This window comes from Physeter macrocephalus, chromosome 12 (genome assembly GCF_002837175.3).
Source record: "Physeter macrocephalus isolate SW-GA chromosome 12, ASM283717v5, whole genome shotgun sequence".
Taxonomy (NCBI): domain Eukaryota; kingdom Metazoa; phylum Chordata; class Mammalia; order Artiodactyla; family Physeteridae; genus Physeter; species Physeter macrocephalus.
In genome coordinates, this window is record NC_041225.1 from 16,536,710 (window position 1) to 16,561,818 (window position 25,109).

At 43.3% G+C, this 25,109-nt stretch overlaps 1 protein-coding gene across 1 annotated transcript in view; it reads left to right on the plus strand.

Moving 5' to 3' along the window:
- Window positions 1–25,109, plus strand: part of VWA3B (von Willebrand factor A domain containing 3B) — a 214,775-nt gene that overhangs the window by 69,190 nt on the left and 120,476 nt on the right. Inside the window, 1 exon segment of the mRNA XM_028497121.2 lies at window positions 11,449–11,574. Within this exon segment, the coding sequence (XP_028352922.1) occupies window positions 11,449–11,574 (126 nt within the window).

Below are 25,109 nucleotides of genomic sequence, written 5' to 3' on the forward strand. Positions count from 1 at the left end.
CAATAACAAAAAAACAAACAACCCAATCCAAAAATGGGCAGAAGACCTAAATAGACATCTCTCCAAAGAAGATATACAGATTGCCAACAAACACATGAAAGAATACTCAACATCATTCATCATTAGAGAAATGCAAATCAAAACTGCAATGAGATATCATCTCACACCGGTCAGAATGGCCATCATCAAAAAATCTAGAAACAATAAATGCTGGAGAGGGTGTGGAGAAAAGGTGATATTTTAATAGCTGCTGCTGAGCCACTGGAAGAGGAAAGAGTGACACATCCTTCCTGGCTCCTCCCTTCTGTTTCTTCCTTTTGCCTCCTGAAGCTTCTCAACATTTCTTTTCAAGAACAAAGCCTGCCACTGAGTCTCCCCTCCAATCCTGACGGCTGTGTCTTGTACTTGGGGTTCATTGAGCTTCTCGGACCTGCTGGTTTATAGTTTTCATCAAATTAGTAATACTTTCGCCATTATTTCTTGATCACAGGTCTACAGGTCAAATGCAGATTGAGTAGTTGAGGAGGGACGTGTCCTCCTTTAACTAGTGCTCTCCAGGATATATTTCTGTTGTGGCATGAGCAATGAGCACAAGCACCAAGCCAAGCCGTGCAGCCCTACTTAAGGCCTCTGCTCATGTCACACCCACTAATATTCTGTTGACCAAAGCAAATGACATGACCAAGTCCCACATCAAGCAGATGAGGACATCTACTTCACTCACACTGAGGTGGGGAGGGAAATGAATATTTGCTAAACAATAATGCAAGCTCTCACAATGTTTTGTTCTTGCATGATTCTTTTTTTGGCTCTGGCAAACAATGTTTGCTGGAAAGTGAATCAACTTTGGAGTCAGACCTGGATTCAAACCCTAGTTAGTTTTGCCACTATCTACTTTTGTGACTTTAGGTAAGTTACCTAACCTTTCTGAGCTATGTTCTCTTAGTTGTAAAAATGGGAAAAATAACATTTACCTCATATGATTGTTGGGGGAATTAAGGCGTATAACACCCATGGTACTGTTTAGTACAAAATTGACATTCGATTAATATTAGTTTCCTTTTAGGATTCCAAGTGGGCTTTTATTGTAGACATTGGCTCTAGAAAGTAAAATAATCCAACAGGATAGTGAGCATTTTCAGACTAGTTATGATACTAACCAGTTTATTCGCATGCATAGCGATGGATGGGAATCGGAATTTGGAAGTAGCAAGTGAATACTGTACTGATCAGCTGCGTCCCGATTGGAGGTGGATCCATTTCCAAGGTTTATATTAAGGGTAGGTGACCAGGACCTTTCTAGAGGAAATCAGGAGCACCTGTTCATCTACTAGCAGCGGTACATAGGATTATACTGTGGGGCCCTTTCTGGGCATGACTTTCCCCCACTTCCCTATTGTCAGATTGGGCGCAGTGAGAGGTGTGAGTGGTGCAGGAATATTCGTCAGTTGGAGGTGGTAATTTTCAGTTCTCAGAAGCTTTCATGATTGGATGGGATGGGTTGTTCTGCATGGGAGCTGGGTTATTGCTGACTTGGGAAGGAACTTTAACTGCTGGTCCTTTCCAGGGACTGTATCTTTAAGGGGTACAGTTCTGATTCCATGGGAAGCTGCTCCTTAAGTTAGGAAAGCCTTGTGGGCTCAGAGTGAGGGGTCTACGTAGTGGTCTGGGGGCTCCCTCTCAGGAAGGAAAAAGGCTTCTGATCTCTAGGGTTCGGAGCAGACCTCATCTTTTACTTTGGTTTTTCTCTTCCTGTTTTGTCCTCAAAAATTTAATTAAACTGAAGTAGTAAGGATGGACTGAGAAAATCACATTAGAGTAAAATTTTTCACTGAGGGCCTGGCATCAGCCTAAACAAAAGTCAATAATTTTGGCATTGATGTGGCTAGCTCGAAATCCGGACTCATCGGTGAAGCTGACAGTGGACTTATTTTCCATGCCAGGCTCTTCAGAATTGAGAATGCAAGACATCCAGCGGTAGGATGAGCACCCAGGCTGATGGCCGTGGTTGGAGCTCTGAACTCCCACTTCAAGCCAGAGCTGGTATCTTATACCAGAGGAGGAGGAAGGAGAGGGGAGGGGGAGGGAGGGGAGGGAAGAAGAAGAGGCAGATGCAGACACTTGAGGGGCAGTCTTAACTTTAGCATGTTTCATATATACAACCACAACCCACAGCTCAGGACCCCCTCGTGGTTCCAGATCAGGGTTAGGCAGCTCAGCACCTTTCACTGCTAGCCCCATCGCCATCAGCCATCTTTAGTAGATCTGTGCTCGCCTCTTCCTTCTGAGCCTGGACTCCCCTCGGCCAGCCCAGCCCAGCATGCTGGCCAGCCTCTGCTCCGTGAGCAGAAGCGGCAGATAGGTTCAGTGTGCTCATCACCATATTTTGCTCATGGGATAAGAGAAAGACTGCAATGAATAAGTAAAAAGGAGTGAGTTTTGGAAAAGATGAAAACTCTAATTTGAAAAAATACATCTACTCCAATGTTCATAGCAGAACTATTTACAATAGGCGAGACATGGAAGCAACCTAAATGTCCTTTGACAGATGAATGGATAAAGAAGATGTGGTACGTATATATGATGGAATATTACTCAGACATAAAAAGAATGAAATAATGCCATTTGCAGCAACATGGATGGACCTAGAGATTATCATACTAAGTGAAGTAAGTCAGAGAAAGACAAATATGATATCACTTATATGTGGAATCTAAAAAACGGATACAAATGAACTTATTTGCAGAAGAGAAATAGACTCAAAAACATTGGAAACACACTTATGGTTACCAAGGGGGAAGGGGTCGGGTAGGGATCAATTAGGAATTTGGGATTAACAGATACACATGACTATATACAAAATAGATAAACAACAAGGACTTACTGTACAGCACAGGGAACTATATTCAATGCCTTGTAATAACCTATAATGGAAAAGTATCTGAAAAAGCATATACACACACATATATGTATGGTATAACTGAGTCCCTTTGCTGTACGCCTGACGTTGTAAATCAACTATACTTCAATTTTTTTTTAAATGGGGAAAAAAGGAGTGAATTTCAGGTAATAGGAAAAGACAGTGTTTCTCTGAGAGTGTTTTTGTTTTTGTTTGTGTCCAGTACTTCCGGCAAAATGGTGTTAGAAAATCTGTTCTGCTCAACAGTATTATTCTGAAGTCCAAAAATGGTGTAGCTGTAAAAATTTGGCTGATTCTACCTTTGGAAACTGCAATTTTTTGTGTGTTGGTGGAGAAAAATGCATGAGCGAAACTCAATATTACAAAACCAAAATTTATTTGTTTTAAGGTATGTTCAGGCTGACAGGCTTAAGGAGAAAAAACAACCAAGTCCTCATTCTTGGAAGACACTTGTGATCTTTAACTAGATATTTAAAGTTTGCTGGCCCATCACTCAGGCTTGGCTTGGCTTCTTTGTTTCTAAGCTCTAATTTAATATTGAAGCACTAACTGGTGCCTGTTTATGGGTTACTGAGAGCAGTTCTCTCAGAGGTCTCCTTCCTGCTCCCTAGAACTCAGTTTAATTCAATGGATGGGGCTGGAGCAGCTGCACTTCCAAAGTTGTTGCCACATTACAGTTTACAAGGCTGAGACTTTATCTCCGAAGTCCTGCTCCTTCTAATAATGGCTTGCCTTGGATTTCTTATTACTGCTGTGAGACAGTCCTCTTGTTAGCAAGGCATTTATGAAACGCCTTCTGTGTGCTTTAGTGTCTCACTAGGGGTGAGAAGGAGATTCAGAAGGAATAAAAGACAAGTTTCCTATTCAGGGAACCCTAAACTCTTAGGATATCAATTATGCTTCTGCTTGATGATTTCAAAGTTGCTCCTTCACAAAAAGGAGGGGATATATGTATATGTATAGCTGATTCACTTTGCTGTACAGCAGAAACTAACACACCATTGTAAAGCAACTCTACTCCAATAAAAACTAATTTAAAAAAATAATAAAAGTGGGGAAAAAAAAGTTGCTCCTTCCCATCACAACTGCAGGATCTCAGTTTAGGATTTAAGAATTGCCCACCTGCCCTCAACCCTCTGGTTCCCTTAGTTCACACCTTCACCTAATGTGTAGGAAGGTCTAGTTTTCCCCACCAGACAGTAAGTCCCTTTAAGGTCAGGGACGCCCTGTATTTTTTTTCCCCCATAGCGGGTTTAAATCCTGGGTTCCTTGTTTATTCTTAGCCTGTCACCAGGACCCCTGCACTGCTCACTGGAACCCTCTCGGCACCGGGCAGTGGTGGGCTCAGCCCAGTTCTTTAGTCACCAAGATAATCAATCTCATAGAATCACACTGAAATAATCAAGTGGGTTCAGACATCCTGCATCACCTAACAAAACATTGAAGCATAGAGAAATCTCTGAAAAATCTTTTAAAAATTAAATTGAATTACTAGGAAAAAGAGCTAGTGTAGATTTCTGATTACATTTGAATACGCTTGTTCTGATTTCAAGGTGAGGGATCTACTCCACATATATTATTTGAAAGTGGAGCATTGTGTTAAGCTCTGGGGTTACAAAGATGAAAAAAGGGGGTCCCTCTCTTCAAGAAGCTGATGTTCTGGAGCAGCCTACAAGGTGTCAGGGATGTACCAAGGAGAGTAGTTACAAAAAGGGATAAACGTAGTTCTGTCCTCAAAGTAATAACAGTTTGATAAGGGATGCAGTATGCCGATAGTAGAAGCTCAACACTGGAGAGCTCTCAGAGTTAGTAAAACCCATCGGGCCTGCCTGTGGGTGACTGCCAATCCCAGCGCAGGTAGATTACAGCTAAGCAAGCAGGTGTGTGCTACAGCTCAGCAGAGTGCAGCATCAGGTCCTGACCTTGGTGATACAGCTCACCAACCATCATCGTCTACAGATCAGAATTACAAACTGGGTGGTTTCCATACCAGGAAGAGATGAGCCTATAAGCCCCTTGAAGGAAATTAAAAGCAACCAGTACATAACAGATGAGGTTTGCTTACACAAATCCTGCACTGTGGTAATTTTTGAGGATATACAAGGACAGTGCTCCACATGGAAAGAGTATGGGGAGGGGGAGTTGGAGACAGACAGACCTGAGGCTGAAGCCTGACTTCATCACTTATTAGTTGTGTGGCCTTGGGCAAGTCCCTTCATTTCTCTGAACCACAGTTTGCTCATCTGTTAAGTGGGAGTGATGAACCCTGCTTGGGTGATGGTTGTAAGAACAGATGAAGTGGTATGTTTAAGTGCCCAACACAGCGACTGGCGCATAGTAGGTACAACGTCAATTTTACTTTCCCCCCTTCCTCCTTCTTTATGTATCAGCAGGAAGCAGCCATTATGAAATACATCTAAAATAAACGACACTCTTAGAAATAGTAGAATATCATGAACCATATCAATGAGAGTGGCCTGGAACGGGTATCTGGAAGATGGTATGTCAAGGACTCTCTGACACCTTGAAGGTCAGACACAAAAAGAGCTCTGACTCTTTAGGAGCATTTCTTTAGGGCAGAAATAGGGACATCAGGGTATTAGAATACTGTTCCAGAAATCACCCAACTTTTTAGTTTTTTCTCCAAGCATATGCTGGATAGAAATAATTTGCGTACATGCCTGACTTGCCTAAGAGACTAAAGCTTCGCAAACTTTTGTTGCAAGAGAATCACGGGGATGCTTGTAAGAGTACAATTTCCTGGATTCCCACCCTCAGAGTGAGTCTGGGGTGTGGCCTAGGAATCTGCATTTTGATAAGCTGATTGGGGGTTCTGACACAAGTTCTGAGGACCACACTTTGGGAAGACCACCCTGGAGGGGGAGCCGCTTCAAAGCTCACACTGTTTCCTATTCACTCTGTATTTCCAGTGCCCAGATATCATGGGCGTTGATTGAGTTTTGTTGAAGAAATGAATGAATGATGATTCTCCGAGAAGATGTCCTGTTGTGAAAAGGATATTTTTAAATGATTGGCTTCCTGATTTCTAGGTTAGTCTCTTGTGCGTTTGAAGAAATAATGAGTCTCCTAAAACTTACTCTTTCCTGAGTGACCTGGCAGAGCTGGGAAGAGACCCCTCTATGTGAGTGAGACCCAGTCCCCAGTAGCGCATGTGACCCACCATCCCCAAAACGGGTTTCCATTGAGGGCAGGAGGCAGAGCAGATGCTAGCGTGGGATCGCTCCCGCAAAACAACAGTCCTAGCCTTACTGTTTCTCTCTTGATTCAGAGTTGGTGCATAGAAATCAGTGAGCAGCCCTGTGAGCATCTTATAATTCTTTTCGGGCACTGTAAGTCCCTTAGAACCAAAAGAAGTGCAGGCCTTCTATGTGAATCGAAAAGCTGAAAAACAAAAACTTTCATAAATTTGCTCTAAAGGAAACTCATAAAGTTCCTTCGAATTTACCATTTCATTAAAACACTTACCTTTGAGTTGGTGTCTTCTGAATGGCATTAGAGATTCTAAATAGAATAGATTTATCCAACTAAACTTTATCCATGGGCATTTTGGGCATTTTCTCTTTAGATATTGCTTCTCTATTCTTGTGCCTGTGTCTTTATCGCCTGTTTGCTAGTAGCCCCCAGAGTCTGGGGTCATGCTTCTTACTGAGTTTTGTGGAACACTTGCTCTCTACCATGGGGAGAAGAGTTATGGTTTATATACAGGTTTTCTATGTGAATATTGGACAATTAGACTGCATTCCATTTGCATTTTACAGTGTTACACTTAGAAGAAAGAGGCCCCGGGAGATGGTACCATAGCCGCCTGTTAAGAGTTGTCCATACTTGATATTTGAAACTGCTTTTAAGGCATCATGATGTTTGTGAAACACATATATTCATTGTCCCAAGAAAACGTTAGACATTTATCAAGATGGTGAAATGACTCTATTTGCTTTAAATTAATTAATGGTTAATTTCCATAGGGCAAGACTGAGCAAAATATCTTAATATGTAATTTAACACAAGGAACTGGGAATGCTTCCATTACAACAAAAACTACTGATTTCACCACTTTCAATCCCTTTAAGGATGTAATATACACCCTTTTACCAGATGCATATTATAATTTTAGGTCTCTGGGGATTTTAATTACCTCATTGTTCATTATTATTTTTAAATGTTATATCACTTTCTGAAAATAGAGGTGCTGTGTTTTCCTGAAAATACTGCCTTTTATAGTCATATCCAACTCTTTCAGATCCTCAAGACTGAGTAGGCATTTAGGGCTCAGGCAGTCAGCAGTGTCTCCACCCGGGGGGCCAGTTCTTCCCCCAGGAGTCCTGGGCCATGGGGAAAGGGCCACAGCAGGACGCAGGGGATGGCCTGGGATTCACGGTTGCTGAGGGTGGTTTTAATTTAATAGCCCTTCCCTTCCTGCCTCTGGTATTGCTAATATTTCAGATATGGGGGTGGGGGGGTGGGGACCTTGCCTTGCTGTGGCACAAGGACCTAAAAAGAAATGACTTACTGCTCTAGGGCTTGTCACTGTTAGTGTCTGGAACACCTAGGGCATAGCTATATGCTCAAATGATGTAAGTCTCTTACCATTCAGAAGAGTTCCTTGCATTAATGGGGGTTGTCGGTTATGAGACAGAGCAATCCCTGAGGAAAGAACGCATTAGTTGCTCCGTCATTGTTTCTTTGTAATAAAGAAAAATGAAAAGAAGGAAGGATAGGAATCCTTACTGGAAACCCTGGATCCTGTGCTGAGTGCCGTGGAGGATACAAAGAGAGAAGAGACATTCTGCCCTTGCAAACATAAACCGTAATCTGACACAGCAGGCTGATACTGCAGGAAAGCTGTAGATCACAGCTCTCGGCCCCAGGATGGCCCTGGACCCACCGCTGCGTGGTGAGCTGTGTTGTAAGCAGCTGCTTACTAAAAATAAAGCCTCGTGTTTGTGAAAGATTGACTTAAATTAGCCTGGATTCAAGGTCTGGATACACTAATTCACCGTCTCCGGCTGATGCTTCTTTATGCTCTTTGGAATTGGAGGTTGGCCTGCCAGGCAGGCAGGAATTGCATATGGCGCCAGCCTCTTTAATTGCGTGTGGCCTGAAAGTGTGTCCTGGCAGCAAAAGCACCGAGAGCAGTGGTTGTGGCTGGTTCACTTCATGGGAATTGAAAAGGAGCAGGAGGCAGATAGCTGTCTCCTGGGCTGGCAGGGCAGAGTTTGATGGTGGAGTCGGGCTGCTGCCCTGAATGAAGGGTGGGGCTGGGTGAGTGCAGTGGAGGGCTCCAAGGCCCCAGATAGGGAGCACGGGGGAGTGCAGGGGCCCTGGAGGGCTGGGAGGACGGTGCTCTTACTGGGTTCATGGTGGCAGACTATTAGAGCGGGTGTCATGGCGGGGGCCTTGAACCCTGGATTTGAATGCCAGCTCAGGGTTCACTGGCAGTGCCCACCCACCACATATACTAAGTGCTCAACAAATATTTGCCACGTGAATAGATGAATGGCTTGGACTCTGACAACTGGACTTTATCCTACAAGTGAGAGAAGGAAGATTTAACAGGGAGGTGGTGTTTGGTGGCAGGTGGGCTCTTCCCCTGACACATCAAAACGTATCTGACCTGGGTCTCATTCGTATGTTAAACAAGCCAGTCTGTACCGGGTGCGAACAACAAACAGCAGCTTGACGTGACATCACCTCCAGCTAGTGTCAGCGTTCGGTGAGCCTTCAAGTGGTTACCCCAAGGCCTATGGGGGATGCCAGGGGTTGGTGTGGGAGGGGGCAGTTGGGGTTGGAGGATCTTTTAGGTCACCTGGGTGTCTGTATGAGGAGCCATATCCTGTCTCTGCGCGCGGCAGGATCCGCTGTGGTTTCATCTCCTTTCTGGTTTGGCCGGAGAACTTCAGACTCTCAAAGCTCTCTGAATACTGAAATCTCCTGTGCCTTGTCCTCCCCCTCTTCTCTTTCCAGTGGGGCTGTCCTCCTTGGCTGCAGCTGTCTGATTTCCCAGCTAAGCTCCTTAGAAGTGACCCAGATAAAAATGGCAGCCCTTCCTGACTGCCTGTCGAATAACTTGAAATAAAACCTCTACCTTCTAAGTTAGGCTTTTTATTGCCTACGGTTTTTCCTGTCTGCTAGCTGGTTTTGTTTCATTATATTTTGTTTTTAAAGCAAACCAAGTTAAATGGGTAGTTTTGAGTTGTTTTGTTTTCTGATCACCAGCCTGGGAATCTGTAGCTGCCTGATTATAACGACTAAACCAGTGGAGTGAGAGTCTGATGACTACCTGCTCAGGAGAGCACATCCCAGGTCACTGCTGCCCCTTAAACGCACTGTCCTGTCCTTGGATTAGCCAGCGGCAACTGTATTTCCTTGGAAGTTTTTCCTTTGAGGCCGAAGGAGTCGTCTACGCCTTCTTAAGACGTTATTGACAAGCCTGGGGGAAATAGAAAGCCTTGACTCAGTTGAAACGTTTAAAGAGAGAATTCTGCTGCTTAACACCTCCAGGGTGAAGCAAGCAGCTGGAAGCCAGTTTTGCTCTCACAGGGTCAGAAAATCCTGCGGCTCCAGGTTTGCAACGAGCAGCAGCCTGCGATATTTTTGGAGTTCCAGCGTGGAGCTCGGTGCTCATCACGTTTCACTCCTCGGGCTCTTGATGGCTGTGGAGCCCTGGTGGCCATCCATCCCTGTCAGGGCTCGTCACTTGCTTCTTAATAAATATAGCTATTAATACTCTCTCACTTGATCTGGCCAACTTCAGGAGGGCCAGAGCTCTGGTTTCCCTTAGTTCCACCCCACCCTTCTGGACTACATTTTAAAAGTCAGAAACATCAACTCTGGGCTGCCCTGGTAGCTTAAGGTCAGTCTTTTGGCCCAGGGTGGACGAATCTCCCGGGGCGGCCCCTACACCTGATGGCTCTTCTCTTTCTCTGTGGTTGTGGGATCTCAGGCATCTGTGGACTGTTATGTGGGATGCCATCAGCAGCTTGGGGAGGGACTTCTATAAACCAGCCGTCCCTTTTCCAGGACACCTAGTCAGGGTGGCTGAGTTGGTACAGTTACACCAGCTTGGGTTTGACACCCTGCTCTGCCGCTCTTGAGGGTATGACCTTGGACAACTAACTAGCTCCACCTCAGTTTATACAGCTGTGAAATGGGGACAGGAATAGAATTTGCCTGGAGAATTGTCGTGAAGAGAGATGAGAAAATGTTTCGAAAGGCCTAAGCACAATGCCAGGCATGTAGCAGGTACCCCCAAAAGGTGTTTATCATTAGCGAATCGGGACTCAGCTTACTTAAGTAATAACAGCATCAGTGTTCTCTGAGCCGACTGTACACAGTCTGTGAAGTAGATTTCTTGGGCATGTTTGTTTTTAAATAAACCTTTATTGGAATGGAGTCTTTAAAACTAGAGAATACGTCTGTTAAGTTCTTGTCTGAGCAACCTTTTAGAAGCACCCCAGAGCAGGGACTCCCCTGTAGCCCCCACGATGCCGTGAGTGGTGCCAGGCTGGTGGCTGCGCCCGCGGCTGCCACTGAAAATGGGTGAGTGGCGTCTTCTAAGCACGGTTGCCTGTTGGAGTCACTGCTGGCCTCGACTGCACAACAGGCTCTGGCGGAGAGAACTGTAGGTTCACATACAGTTGTAAGAAATAACAGAAATGCCCACATGCTCTTTACTGGGTTTCCCCCATGGTCGCATCTTGCAAAACTGTAGGACGGTATCACAACAGGGATATTGATACTGATGCTCTCAGGATACCATCCCAGGTTCCCGCGTGTTGCATTTTATAGTCATACCCATCCCCCTCCTGCTCCTACACCCTCCTTAACCTCTGGAAATTACTAATCTATTAGAGCCAGGATCTTGGTGGAGGCAGAGCCTCTGTCCCAGCCTTGGACTTCTTACCCATGGGATGAACGTCTATTGACTGATTGCTAAAATGATATAAATTTCTATATTAATTAAGCCATATCATTTAAAAAATGTCATACAGCCAAACCAAACCCTTAACTGAGACAGGAGAGGTCCAGAAAAGGAGGCCAAAGAATTGTTATTACATTAGGGAAAAATGGAGTTGTGAAGGTGGTTTCAAAGAAGCAGGAAATCTCAGCTTAATCAAGAAAGGTGAGGGGTTGTTACTTTCATATACCGTTGAGTTTCCCTTGTGCACAGTGATCACCCTGGCTTTTATTGGGTGCTTTTGAATATTTTTATTCTTTATCTTATTTGAGTATTATCAGTAAATTCATCTTAAAATATCCTGGCTGCCACAAATATTTACTTTATAAGGATTTATTACCTCATAAAGTCTGCATTTATGATTTCTTGAGATGACAGTATTTTCTTAGGGATTTCACTTCTGAATCTCAGAAAGACATTAGTGGGGCAGATGGAAGATGATGTCCAGAAATAGTCTAGAAACTTGGCCGGGGTGTGCCAGGCTTGCTAGGACCACCAGAGCATTCTGGGGCCTTCCACAGCTGACTGCTCACATGTGTTTCCCTTCCAGGAGCTGGGGTCAGAGAGGATGTGTTTCTCATCTGGAGGGAGATGCAGGAAGCCAGCAGCACGTTGGCCCAGATCCAGAGTCTGGTGGCTGAGCCTCCCAATACCGACGTGGCCACAACAGACCACGGTGGGTGCTGTTTACGGGCACGGGTGTAAAAGAGTCATAACTGCTACTGGTTGGGGATGGGGGCTGTTTCCGTGTTCCTTACCAAGGAGAGCTCCTTAGCCCAGCTCCTGAGGGCTCTCCAGAGCTCTGCTGTGCTCTGTGTGTGTGTGTGTGTGTATGTGTGTGCACACGTGTGTGTCTGTAGGTTGTCAAAGCAAAATCAGAGTTCTATTCAGGGACTATTGCAAGAGGGGAAAAGAGACCTCAGTATGGAAGTGGGCTCAGTTATGAATAAACATAGACCAGTGGGGATTTACAGCCAAGGAGCCGGGTGGAGGGTTGGTGGGTGGAAAATTACCGAGAAGAAACATCAGGGTTAAAAGGAGATTTCTGGCTAAACCTCTCTGACAGGATTCTTGCTGAAGGCAGGCCGGGGTGATCAGACATCACCTGGGGGACGGGGGGAATGAGGAATTTGCTCAGGTATGGAGGGTGGGGGATCCTGGTAAACTGTCTTCTCAGGATTTTTGCTAAAATTAGGCTATGCAAAGACAAACACGGAAGTCCATATGTCAAGATCCAGTTGAAAAGAGGATTCAGAGGAGCCTGAGTTTGGAGTGAGAAATCTGGTTGTAAATCCCAGCTCCATCACTAGATTAACCTGAGTCCATCTCTTTGAGCCTTAATTTATTCTCCTGTTAAATAATGATAACATCAGTCTTAAGAGATTATTGTAAAAATTAAGTAAAATAATGCATGCTTTGCACCAAACAGGTACTTGGTAAATGTTAGCTCGATCTTTTCTCTTTCACAGTTAGGGCAGTGAGTATACTGATTCTTCTTCCTGAGTTCTTGAGTTAGTAAAGGATTTTCCTCTGTAGGGGACTGGTTTCATTTAGGGCACGGCTGGTAATAACAGTAGTTAACAAAGCACATACCTTACATGTCAGGCACTGTTCTAGGCACTTCACAAGTATTAGCTCATTTCATCGTTACCACAATCTTAAAAGATAGCTGCTACTTTTATCTCCATTTAAGGTTAAGTAACTTGCCCAAGGCCATGCTAGAAGTAATGAAGCCAGGATTCAAAACCTAGCTCCTCAGTAAAAATACTGATGTCTGGCTCCCAGCCCAGACATTCTGATTTAATCCATAAAGGATGCGATCTGGACATTGGGAGTTTTGAGAGTTCCCCAGGCAATGCTAATGTGCAGCAAAGTTTGGAAGCCCCTGCCATGCTGTATTGCCTCCTGGTACCCTGCCTGTGTTACAGAGGCATCAGTCGGGGAGGAGAGCAAGAAGGCCAGGCTGGCTGGGGTCAGGGATGCAGTTGAAGAGGAGAAGTGGGGAAGGGGACATGAGAAGAGGGAGGAGGAGGTAGAAGGCATGGGTGAGCTTGCCCTGTGCGACTTAATAAATTCCTGGCAACAGTGACTTTCTCCTGTGAGTGGGTGTCCTGACTTGGGTCTGGGGCAGCAGCAGCTGCAGTTGCTTCCCCAGGACCAGCTGTCTGGGGTTTCTAAGGAGGGGCCCAAGCAGGCTTGTCTGGAGGGGCTGCTCACTTGTAGTGACACCCGTCCCCCCTCAGCGTGAGCTTAGAGTCAAGGACTCAGAGAGTCCTCTGTCATCCTGAGAGAATGAAAATGAGGCAGGGGACCTGGGGTAAGGCAGACATTCATGCCAGACAAATACTCGCTGCTAAGGTGTTTGTTGGGGGGAGTGCTGTGGACTGAACTCTGTCCCACCAAATTCAGATGTTGAAGCCCTAACCCCAGTGTGTCTATATTTGAAGAAAAGGCCTTTAAGGAGGTAAAGTTACATGAGATCGTAAGGGTGGGGCCCTAATGTAATAGAACTGGTGTCCTAATAAGAAGAGAAAGAGACACTGGAGACCTCTCTCTCTTCACACATCACATGAGGACACAGCCAGAAGGTTGCCATCTGCAAGCCAGGAAGAGATGCTTCACCAGAAACCAAACCTGTAGGTACCTTGATCTTGGACTTCCAGCCTTCAGAACTGTGAGAAAATAAACTTCTGTTGTTTAAGCCACCCAGTCTTTAGTATTTTGTTATGGCATGTTGAGCAGACTAATAGAGGGAGTATTGAAGCTTGGGGTAATCTTGAGGGTTAACAGAAGGTTTTTAGATGTTGTTTCTAAAGGAAACAGAAGAGCTGTTGGCCTCCGTAATCTTTAGAAGGACAGATGTCATCCCTTTGTTTCAATCTAATACACACACAGAACTAAAAACCAAAATAACTCCAAGCATAAACTTTCAAAACATGCTTTTTTGGGGGGGGCTGCACTGGGTCTTAGTTGTGGCTCACAGGCTCTCTCGTTGAGGCGCACGAGCTCAGTAGTTGTGGCACGTGGGCTTAGCTGCCCCGCAGCATGTGGGAACCTAGTACCCCGACCAGGGATTGAACCCGTGTCCCCTGCATTGGAAGGGGGATTCTTCACCACTGGATGACCAGGGAAGTCCCAAAAGATGCTTTAAATGTACCATTTCTATTTTTTTAAAATTTATTTTATTTTATTTATTTTTATTTTTGGCTGCGTTGGGTCTTTGTTGCTGCTCACTGGCTTTCTCTAGTTGCAGCGAGCGGAGGCTGGTCTTCGTTGCGGTGCACGGGCTTTTCATCGTGGAGGCTTCTCTCGTTGCAGAGCACGGGCTGTAGGTGCGTGGGCTTCAGTAGTTGTGGCACGTGGGCTCAGTACTTGTAGCTCGCGGGCTCTAGAGCTCAGGCTCAGTAGCTGTGGCGCACGGGCTTAGTTGCTCCGCGGCATATGGGATCTTCCCAGACCAGGGCTTGAACCCGTGTCCCCTGCACTGGCAGGCGGATTCTTAACCACTGCGCCACCAGGGAAGTCCCTACCATTTCTGTTTAAAAAGGAAAATTTGGTCAGGACCTTTCCACTGTTGGATACCAAAAGAAGCTTTTGTAACCTTGCTTTGGCCCCAGAGGCCACATGTAGCGTCTGACTTGCTCCCGTTGCCGCCCACAGCCCAGTGTTATTGAAGCAAAGGCTGTGTCCGCCCAAGACCCTGCGTCTGCTTTGTGTGAAGGCAGCAGCCATTTTCCATGTTTGGCTACCCAAGGCCTGCAGGCCAGAGGAGATATGGTAGCCATCTGGAGAGGGGAAGGGTAGGATGGAGGAGATCAGGTGAGCTGTCATTACACGTGGAACCTTCATGTGAATTAGACAAAGTCTTCCTTCCTGGACATAGCAGCACCTACCTTCCCCCTCGGCTGGGTGCACTGGTTCAGGGACCACCTGGCACCTATAGGACCAGGACCGGGAGGGCAGTTCCTGGCAGGGATGACTCATCAGCCTGATAACTGGAATAAGAAGATGGGGAGGCCACACAATCTGGCCGTTCGTAATTTTGACCTCTTTTAATTACCAAGAGCAGTGCATGAGAATTCCCTGAGGGGAAAAAAAAACTGACAAAAATATATGAAACATTGGTTTTTAAAGGCGCCTGACACCAAGCAACAAAGGTCAGTGTCTCTGAGATACAGGAAAATCCAAGGTAAACTCTGATTGTCCCAGCTTAATGCTTAGTGCTTTGAGAGAGTTTCCAGGCCATGGTGTAGGGAGAAGGATCCCAGGTAGAGCACAGCAAACTTCCAGGTTTGAGAGATAGAGTTAGGAGTCCAGGGAGATCAAGATATCAAGATTTCACGGGACAAAGTACCAGAGAGGAGAGAGGTGCACAGAGAGAGAACTCTGGAAATCTGCAAAGAGCCCCTCTTGTGATTTCTGCCAATATTGATCATTCTATGAGGAGATTACCTGAGGCTGGGGAAGATCCATGGGAAGGAATTAGAAAGAAAGGGTTTAGAGCTCACACAGGGCCAGGAACAGTGCCTGTTCTTACCAGCCTGATTGGAAAAATTTGTAAGTCACAGAGCACTGGGGAGACTACTTGGGAAGGTCTTGCCTCAGTAATGGGGACTGACTAGGCTTAAACTGAGCTCTGGGCCCTTCTAAGAAATCATCAAAGCAAGACATGAAAGTAGAGAGTTCTTTATGGGTAACTTAACTGCATCTCAGAGCAAAGCTCAAGAAGATTTATAAGAATATAAAATCATCCAGTACCCAACAAGGTGAAATTCACAACAATTGGTATCCAATCAAAGTTTACTAGGCATGAAAAGAAGAAAACGGACACAGATGTTAGAATTGGCAGAAAAAGACATTTAAACAGTTACAACTGTATTCCATATGTTAAAAAAGTTAAGTGGAGACAGGGAAGTATTTTTAAAAAATACATGTTGAACTTTTAGAGATGAAAATTTTTAGGGAAGAAAATATCTTACTTGAAAACATGCTGAATGGGATCAATGGCAGATTAGACATTGCAGGGAAAAAGATTAGTGATCTTGAAGGCATAGCAATAGAAACTATCCAAAATGAGACATACAGAGAAAAAGAAAACAATAATAAATAACAAATAAAAACAAATAACAAAAGAGCGTCAGTGAACTGTAGGACAACTCAAGTAAACAAATATACATGTAGATGGAATTCCTGAGGAGAGGGGAGGAGGGAGAACAGAAATATATTTGGAGAAATAAAGATTGAAAATTTTCCAAATTTGATGAAAATTATAACTTAGAGATCCAAGAAATTTGATGAATGCCAAGTACAAGAAGATGAGGGGAACTGTACCAAAGGACATCACAATCAATTTGCTTGAAACCACTAATGAAGAGAAAATGTTAAAAGCAAGCAGAGCAAGAAAGACATTTTCTGTAAAAGGAACAGAGATAAGCATGACAGCAGATTTCTTGTTGCAAGTGAAAAAGACAGTGGAGTAGCATCTTACTTTTTTTCATTCAGTACCTTAAACTCTCAATCTAGAATTCTATATTTTGTGAAAATATCTTTCAAAAACAAAGGCAAAATAAAGGCATTTTCACATGTACAACAGCTGAAAGAATTTATTATCAGCTCATCTGCACTGCAGGAAAAGTTAGAGGGAATCCTTCAGGCAGAAGGAGCATGTGATACTTTTATATGGAAAGAAATGAATGGCGATATGGTTCTACACAAAGGAATTAAGGACACTGGAAATAACTGCATGGGTAAATAGGTGATATTTTTCTATTCAGATACCTTTAAAAGACAGTTAACTGTTTAAGCAAAAATAATAACAGTGTACTGTGGGGTTTATACCATATATATAAAAGTTAAATGTATGACAATAGTAGCATAAAAAGCAGGAGGGGAATAGCAGCATTATTCATAAGTTCCAAAGATGAACAACCCAAAAGTCCACCAACAGATGACTGGATAAACAAAGGGTGGTATATACAGCCAGTGGAATATTATTCAGCTTTAAGAAGGAAACTCTGACACATGCTACAACATGGATAAACCTTGAAAACACTATGCTAAGTGAAAAGCCAGACACAAAAAGTGGTTACCAGGGGCTGGTGGGCTTGGGGAATGGAGGGAGTCATTTATTGGGTACAGAGTTTCTGTGTGGGATACTGTAAAAGTTCTGGAGTTGGATGGTGGTGATGGTGATTCAACAGTGTGAATGTGCGTAATGCCACCTAAAACTGGTTACAATGATAAATTTCGTGTTATGTGTATTTTACCACAATTGTTAAAACAGCAAACCACTGCATAGCAAAAAAAAAAAAAAAATCCAGGAGCAGAGAAATGGAAATATGCTATTGTAAGGTTCTTATACTATGTGTGGGGTGATATAATATCAATTGAAATTAGACCATGATACATTGAAAATGTGTACTATAAACTAAAATAACCACTAAATAACAAAACAAGCCAACAAACAAGATAAATTGGATTTGAAAATACTCAATCCAAAAGCTGTCAGGAAAAAAAGAGGGAGAATTAAGGACAGATGGGGCCAATAGACAAGAAATAGCAAAATGATTGACATAAACCTAACCATGAATATGGCAAAACTTACCAGTTTGTACATTTTAAATGTATATGGTTTACTGTTATCAATTATCAATTATACCTTAACACAGCTCTTAATAAAGTAACACAGGAGGCTGTGCATCTCTCCTGAAGTGCTGAGCTGTTCAGAGACATTGGTGTTGGTATATCCGAGCATTCTATGTGTTTGTGTCTGTGTGTGTGCCAGGTATGGCTCTCAAACGATAATATGGCCTTTCTCACAAAACATTGAAGGATTTGTCCAAAGTTAGGGAGACTTTACTCTTCTTTGGATGATGCTTCAGCTCAAAGCATTTCAGGAACTCTGCCTTTGCAGTAACCTTCACAGACATTTTATGACTCACTAGAGATAATTAGTCTAATCATGTTGTGTAGCGATGCCAAAATTGAACTCCGCATACTTGGTTGGTTCAGAATGTCAAACTCAATGTCAAAAGACAAGGAAAAGGCAAGGAAAAGGTCTAAAGACAAGGAAAGGTCTAGTCAGGCTCTGTTGGAAGTTCCGTCAAGGAGCTCTATGGGAGTTTTGAGCATTTTTTTTAGCAAGTGGAAAAAGAGATAATGCTCATTTTTATTGGCATTGTATTAAATAACTGGCCGGATTTCCCTGTAGTCATTGGTGATGGTGAAGTACACAGGTTTGGAGTTACAAAGACATTAATCTTGGCTCTGCCCACTCCTGTGTGACCCTGGGCAAGACATTTATTATCTGTGCCTCAGTTTCCTTATTTGCAAAATTGGGATAATGATAATACCTACCCAATGTGCTGTTGTGAGAATTAAATGAGAAAATATGTGTAAAACACTTAGAACTGTGCTGACACATAGAATGTAGTGATAACATAAAAAAAGTTTGATCCATTTATTTATTCTTTTGTTTATTGAATACTCACTATACGTAGCTCTGTGACAGACAGTGAGTATAATGACGAAAACCAGACATGGAATGGCCCCTAATAAAGCAGGATCTTGTACCGTTTCTTGTTCAGGAAGGGTAGAAAATCAGAAGCACATGGAAGTATCAGTCCCACCTGGGGTAGTATGACTAAGGAAAGGTGTGAGCTCCTGAGGTTTTGGGGGTAAAGGAAAGCCTCACTGAGGAAATGACATTGGAGCTGATATCTGAGGGTTGAGGGGGGTGAGTTAATGAGATGAAGGATGGGAGTAAGGGAAGAATTTATGCTAGGCAACAGAATAGCGCATGCAAAGGTCCTGAGGCAGGAAGGAGCATGGCACTTTAGTAGAGCTGGAAAAGATGAGTGTGACCAGAGCTCAGAATTCAAGTTAGCAATTGGCCTGTGATGAGTCTGGAAAAGTACATAAGGACCAGACCATGCTGGGTCTGGAGTCCATGGCATGAGAAGTCAGTTCTTAATTTCAGACCAATGGGAACCCAGTGGAAGTTTTTAAGCAAGGGAATCATAAGATCAGATTTGCATTTAGAAAATAACCACTTTGACTATTGTGTGGAAAAAGATTGGAGGGGAGGGACCAAGTGAGGATGAGGGAGGAGAGTTAGGATGTTAGTATAGACAAGAAATGAAAGAATATTGGACTAGGGTGATAGTATGTGAAGATGATGCTAAGTGGGCAGGTCTGAGGGAGAATTCAAATATTGAACCTGGCAGGACTTAGGGTTAAAGAAGATATAGGTGTCAAAGCTAAGCAAGCTAAGTCCTAGATGAATATTGACAAAGCTGATTAATAAGCAGCAAGTGAGAGTGCTAGAAAGGGCCAGTATTTTGTTTAACTCAAGCATACGTTTTCTCATGGGTAGTGAGCTCTGTATTTTCTAGACAAAAAACACGAACATAAAAACATCTGCATAAGAGTAGCATGTAATGCTTCCACAAATCAGTGTTAAGGCTCTCATTGAAAAAAATCCCCCCAAAATGTGGAAGAAGAATTATTTCATTAGGAGTCTGTAGATGTGGTGTATTTAATTCAGGAAGGTTATTGGAATGTAATACAAGATATGATGAAATGTCAAAGCTAGAATCATGTTGTTAGAAGGTGACTGTGTTAAATGAAAATTAAAATTCAAGTTGTCAAGATTTGTGGGATGCAGCAAAAGCAGTGCTTAGAGGGAAATTTATAGCATTGAATGCAATTAAATTAAAAGAGAAGACAGATCCAAAGTCAATAAGCTTCCACCTTAGGAAACTAGAAAAAGAGGAGCAAATTAAATGCAAAGTACACAGAAGAAAAAAATGATAAAAATTGGAGCAGATATTAATGAAGTTGAAAACAAAATCTCTAAAGAAAATCAACAAAATCAAAAGCTGGTTCTGGTTCTTTGAAAAGATCCATAAAATCAATAAGCTTCTAGTCAGGCTAGCTAAGAACAAAAGAGAAAACACACAAATTACAAATATCAGAGATGAAAGAGAAAACATTACTAGGGATCCCATATTAAGAGGATAATAAAGGAATATTATGAACAACTCTGTGCCTACAAAATTGATAACCTGGATGAACTGGACCAATTCCTTGAAAGGCACAATCTGTCAAACCTCCCACAAGAAGAAACAAACAATCTTAATAGGCCTATATCTGTTAAAGAAATTGAATCAATAACAAACAACTGTCCACAGCAGAAAGCACCAGGCCCTAAAAGTGACTCCTGAAAGCATCAAGAGACAAGTGACTCATCACATGCAAGTGATCCTCAGTACAATTAACAACTGATTTCTCATCAGACACCATAGAGGCCAGAGGCAGTGGGATGAAATATTCAAAGTGGTGAAAGAAAAAGTCTGTCAATCAAGAAGACTATATCTGGGAAAATTATCCATCAAAAGGAGGAGAAATTAACACGTTCAAGATAAACAAAAACTGAGAGATTTCATTGCTAGAAAACGTACCCTATAAAAAATAATAAAGAAAGTCTTTAAGGATGAAATGAAAGGGTATTAGAGAGTAACTTGAATCCACATTATAAAGATAACTACATGGGTATATATAAAAGACAGTATAAATGTAGCTTTTGTTTGAACTTATTCTATTTGATTTAAAAGACAACTGCACATAGCAATAATTATAAATATGTGTTGATGGGCACATAATGTATAAAGATATAATTTATATGAGAATAACAGCACAAGGAGTGGGGAGAGAATGGAGCTATATAGGTGCAAAGCTTTTGTATACCTGTTGAGATTAATTTGGCATTTATCCGAACTAGGCTGTGGTAAGTTAAGATATTAAGTGTAGTCCTGAGGGCAGCCACTAAAAATATAACTCAAAAAAATTTAGTAAAAGAAATGCCAAGGGAATTAAAATGGTATACTAGGAACTATCATTTTTGACACAAAAGGCAGTAATAGACGAATAGAGGAACAAAAAAGATTTAAGACATATAGAAAACAAATAGCAAAATGGCAGATGTGAATCCTACCATATCATTTACTATATTACATAAAAATGAATTATACACTTCAGTTGAACAGCAGAGATAAATAGGATGGATTTTTTAAAAAAACATGTTCCAACCGTATGCTGTCTACAAAATACGCACTTTAGATTGAAAGACACAAATAGGATGAAAGTCAAGGATGGAAAAAGACATACAAATAGTAACAATCAAAGAGCTGGAGTGGCTATGCTAATTTTGGACAAAATAGATTATAAAACAAAAAATTTTTACAAAGAGACATCTGATAATAATAAAAGGGTCAACTTACCAAGAAGGTATTATAATTGTAAACATATATGCACCTAACAGCAGATCTTTAAGCAAAAACTGGCAAATTGAAAGGAGAAATAGTTCAACAATAATATTTGAAGACTTCAATATCCTACTTTCAATAATGAATGGAGGGACTTCCCCGGCGGTCCAGTGGTTAAGGCTCCATGCTTCCATTGCAGGGGACATGGGTTCGATCCCTGGTCAGGGAACTAAGATCCCACATGCCGCAAGGTGGCCAAAAAAAAAAAAAAGAATGGAATAACCAGGCAGAAGATCAATAGAAAACTTTAACAACACAATAAATCAACTAGACTTAATAGATATCTATAGATATCTGTTCCACGCAACAGCAGTATAATACACATTCTTCTCAAATACACCCAGATTATTCTCCAGAAGAGACCATATGTTGGACCATAAAATAAGTCTCAATAAATTTAAAAGGATTAAAATAATACAAAACATGTTCTCTGTTGATGCAAGATCAAAAAAGTGGCAAATACTTTAATTTCCCAAGGGAAGCAGATTCAGATCTCTGTCTTGGTTTAATTGTAGTATTCCCACTCTAAGAGTTGCCATTCTCACTATCGCAAGAATTTCAGGTTCTTAACCTTAAATTCCCAAACTCCATTCATCCTTTTCTCATTTCTTAATCTTGATTTTTCCACTTTATACCAAACATCTTGAATTGGTCTGTGTTTCTCTTGCCGTGTCATGCTATATTTTAAAGAAATAGTTGCCTTTGGTATAATTTGTTGCCTATGTCACTGATCCTCAACTATTTTCAATTTATTTTCAATGTCATTTTAGACATAGACACATGAAATGTGTGGCTTTCGAAATTCTTCTCTTGGAGTCTGTGCTCTACTGGTGGGTTCTTCTTAGCCTTCATGCAGGTTTGTCATGAGCTATTGCTCCTTATCTCTCAGTGTCTAGTTGCAGGTATCGTCAGAAAGTAAACATTCTACCTGCAGCTGCCTCATCCACAGCCTACTCGTAATTCTTTTTAAGCTTCCTTCGAATCACGAGGCAGAAGAAAAAACATTAGAAAACAGAATGATATCTTTGAGAGGCATTAGCTCCTCTCCCACATCCTATCCATTATCTGTGCTTTATGTTCTTCATTTTTACATCTGCTGCTTTTTTGCCTCTTTGTTCATTTAACTTCCTTCCCCTCCTGCTTACAGCCCCTGAAGATTACAGGAGTTAGAGAACTCAGGGTTGGGATCGTTTTTCTGCTGGTTTATAGAAGTTGCATAAACCATGGAACCCTTCTTTTCAACAGATTCTACTTTGATTTTTACAAGCATTACAAGTAGGAAGTAAAAATCATTTTCAGGGGAGAAAAGGCCTAGAATTCATCAAGATTCTTTCCCAATCTCCCATGAACGTAATGGCTGCACACGCTAATCGTCATTCCCAAGATTATTCAACAGTCCACTCGGGGCAGACTCTATAGCTGCCAGTTTGGACTCAGGCACATATTGGAGGTGTGACTTCAGGCATGTCACTGCATCTCCTTGTACCCCTGCCCTCGTGTGTGCAGCCCCTGGGGCACTCCAGAGAACCTCTACCCCAAGTGAATCAGTTGTGCAGAATACCGGTGGGTACCTTTCTCCGCCCTTCTGTCTCCTCCTCCCCCTGGCTTGGCTCCCCTCCCAGTGCCAGGCAAACCTGCTCAGCCCTCGGTGCTTTAACAAGTGCAGATGAACAGAAGATATCAGTCAGTCAGCAAGTGCAGTGAACAAGGTGTGTAACTGCCCGGAGACAGTCTACTCTCCTGAGCCACGCTGTCAACACCTGTCTCTTGGGCTCCTGACCCAGGTGGGCCTCATCATCCCACCTTCAGAGAACCCTCAGTCCTACCAGCTGCTGCCTGCTGAGCCTGTTGAAATCTCACCCGTCTCCCCAGCAGGAGTGTCCGGATTTCTTTCCCCGACAGTTGCCCCCTTTCTCCTTCCTCTCTCTCCCTTCCCAGCTGTCCTCAGTTCTTCCTCGCTCCCTCTCTCTCTTTCCTTCTCTTCTGTTTCCTTCCTTCCTTCCCTCCCTCCCTCCCTCCCTCCCTCCCTCCCTCCCTTCCTTCCTTCCTTCCTTCCTTCCTTCCTTCCTTCCTTCCTTCCTTCCTCTCTGTCTCTTTCCTTCTCTCTCACTTGCTTGCTGTTGGACACCACTTCCAGCTTCTTTGTAACTGTTTCACAGTGCCGCTTCCCGCATGCTGTGCCACTTTTCCTGTGCCACTTCCCACGTGCCACTTTCCACATGGTAGCCAAGGGTTGGTTTACTGTCTCATGACACTTGTGATAACAGGGCTGTTGGACAGTGTGTACCAAGCTGTGATCTATCAAATAAAAGCCCTACAGGGCTTCCCTGGTGGCGCAGTGGTTGAGAGTCCGCCTGCCGATGCAGGGGACACGGGTTCGTGCCCCGGTCCGGGAGGATCCCACATGCTGCGGAGCAGCTGGGCCCGTGAGCCATGGCCGCTGAGCCTGCGCGTCCAGAGACTGTGCTCCTCAACGGGAGAGGCCACAGCAGTGAGAGGCCCGCGTACCGCAAAAAAAAAAAAAAGCCCTACAAAATGTTCTGTGGAGAAAGGGCCTAGATTAAATGCCTTTAGGAAACACTGTTCATGCCTTTGCTCATGGTGAGACCCACTGCTGATTCCTACAACAAAGGCTTAGACAAGTCCTTCATTGGAAAAACCTGTTGAAACTGTTTATTTTCAAGCTCTCCAAACTTTTTGCTAAGGAACCCTCTTTCTGAGTAATAGCCACTGACATGCAGTAGAAGTAGAGTCTGTGGAACACACTGTGGGAAACATTGAACTTGATGCTCTGTGAGGTTGGTTCCAGATCTAGAGCTGTAGTTTAGTCATTAGCTGACTGTTCCCTTGAAAGGCACATGGGCCATAGCAGGAATGAGCTGCTGGACAAGTAACTTTCAGTGGAGGAGGATGGGCCTCTTAGTCATGGTTCTTCGGAGACACAAAACCAATAGGATATGTGTATATATAAGTGTGTGTGTGTGTGTGTGTGTGTGTGTGTGTGTGTGTGTGTGTGTATCTGTATGTATATATGTATGTATAGAGAGAGAGATTTAAGGAATTAGCTCACATGACTGTGGAAGCCAGCATGTCCAAAATCTGCAGGGCAGGCCAGCAGGCTGGAGACCCAGGGAAGAGCTGGTATTGCAGTTTGGGTCTAAAAGCAGAATTCCCTCTTCCTCAGGGGACGTCAGTCTGTCTTCTACTAAGGCTTCAACTGAATGGAGATGCCCACTCACAATATGGAGGATTATCTGCTTTACTCAAAGTCTGCTAATTTAAATATTAATCTCACTTTTAAAATACCTTCATAGAAACATCTAGAATAATGTTTGTCAGATATCTGGGTAGTGTGGCCCGGCCAAGTTGACACATAAGATTAACCATAGCCAAGGGGAGGGTAATTACGGTGGCTCTAAGTCCTAGATGGCTGTGAGCCTCTAGGGGAGGAGTGGGCACTGATGGACTGTGTCCAGTTTGTCTTTTTGCTGTGGCCCTGGCTGTAGCTGTGAAGTGTTGAAAGCACTGGCCGGTAGGTCGTACTTGTTGAAAAATGTTCTGAGATTGATAAGTAGGACAGGGGCCGGGCAGCAGGTAAGTTATCCTGTGACATGGATGTGATCTGCCCGTGGATTAGAGAGAATCTAGGATGCACTGTGAGGTCACATCTCTATCATAAATGAAGGTATTATCCATGGCTCCATAGGTGAGAATTTATGTAGCACTTTTTTTTTTTTTTTTTTTTTTTCCGGTACGCGGGCCTCTCACTGTTGTGGCCTCTCCCGTTGTGGAGCACAGGCTCCGGACGCGCAGGCTCAGCGGCCATGGCTCACGGGCCCAGCCGCTCCGCGGCACGTGGGATCTTCCTGGACCAGGGCACGAACCC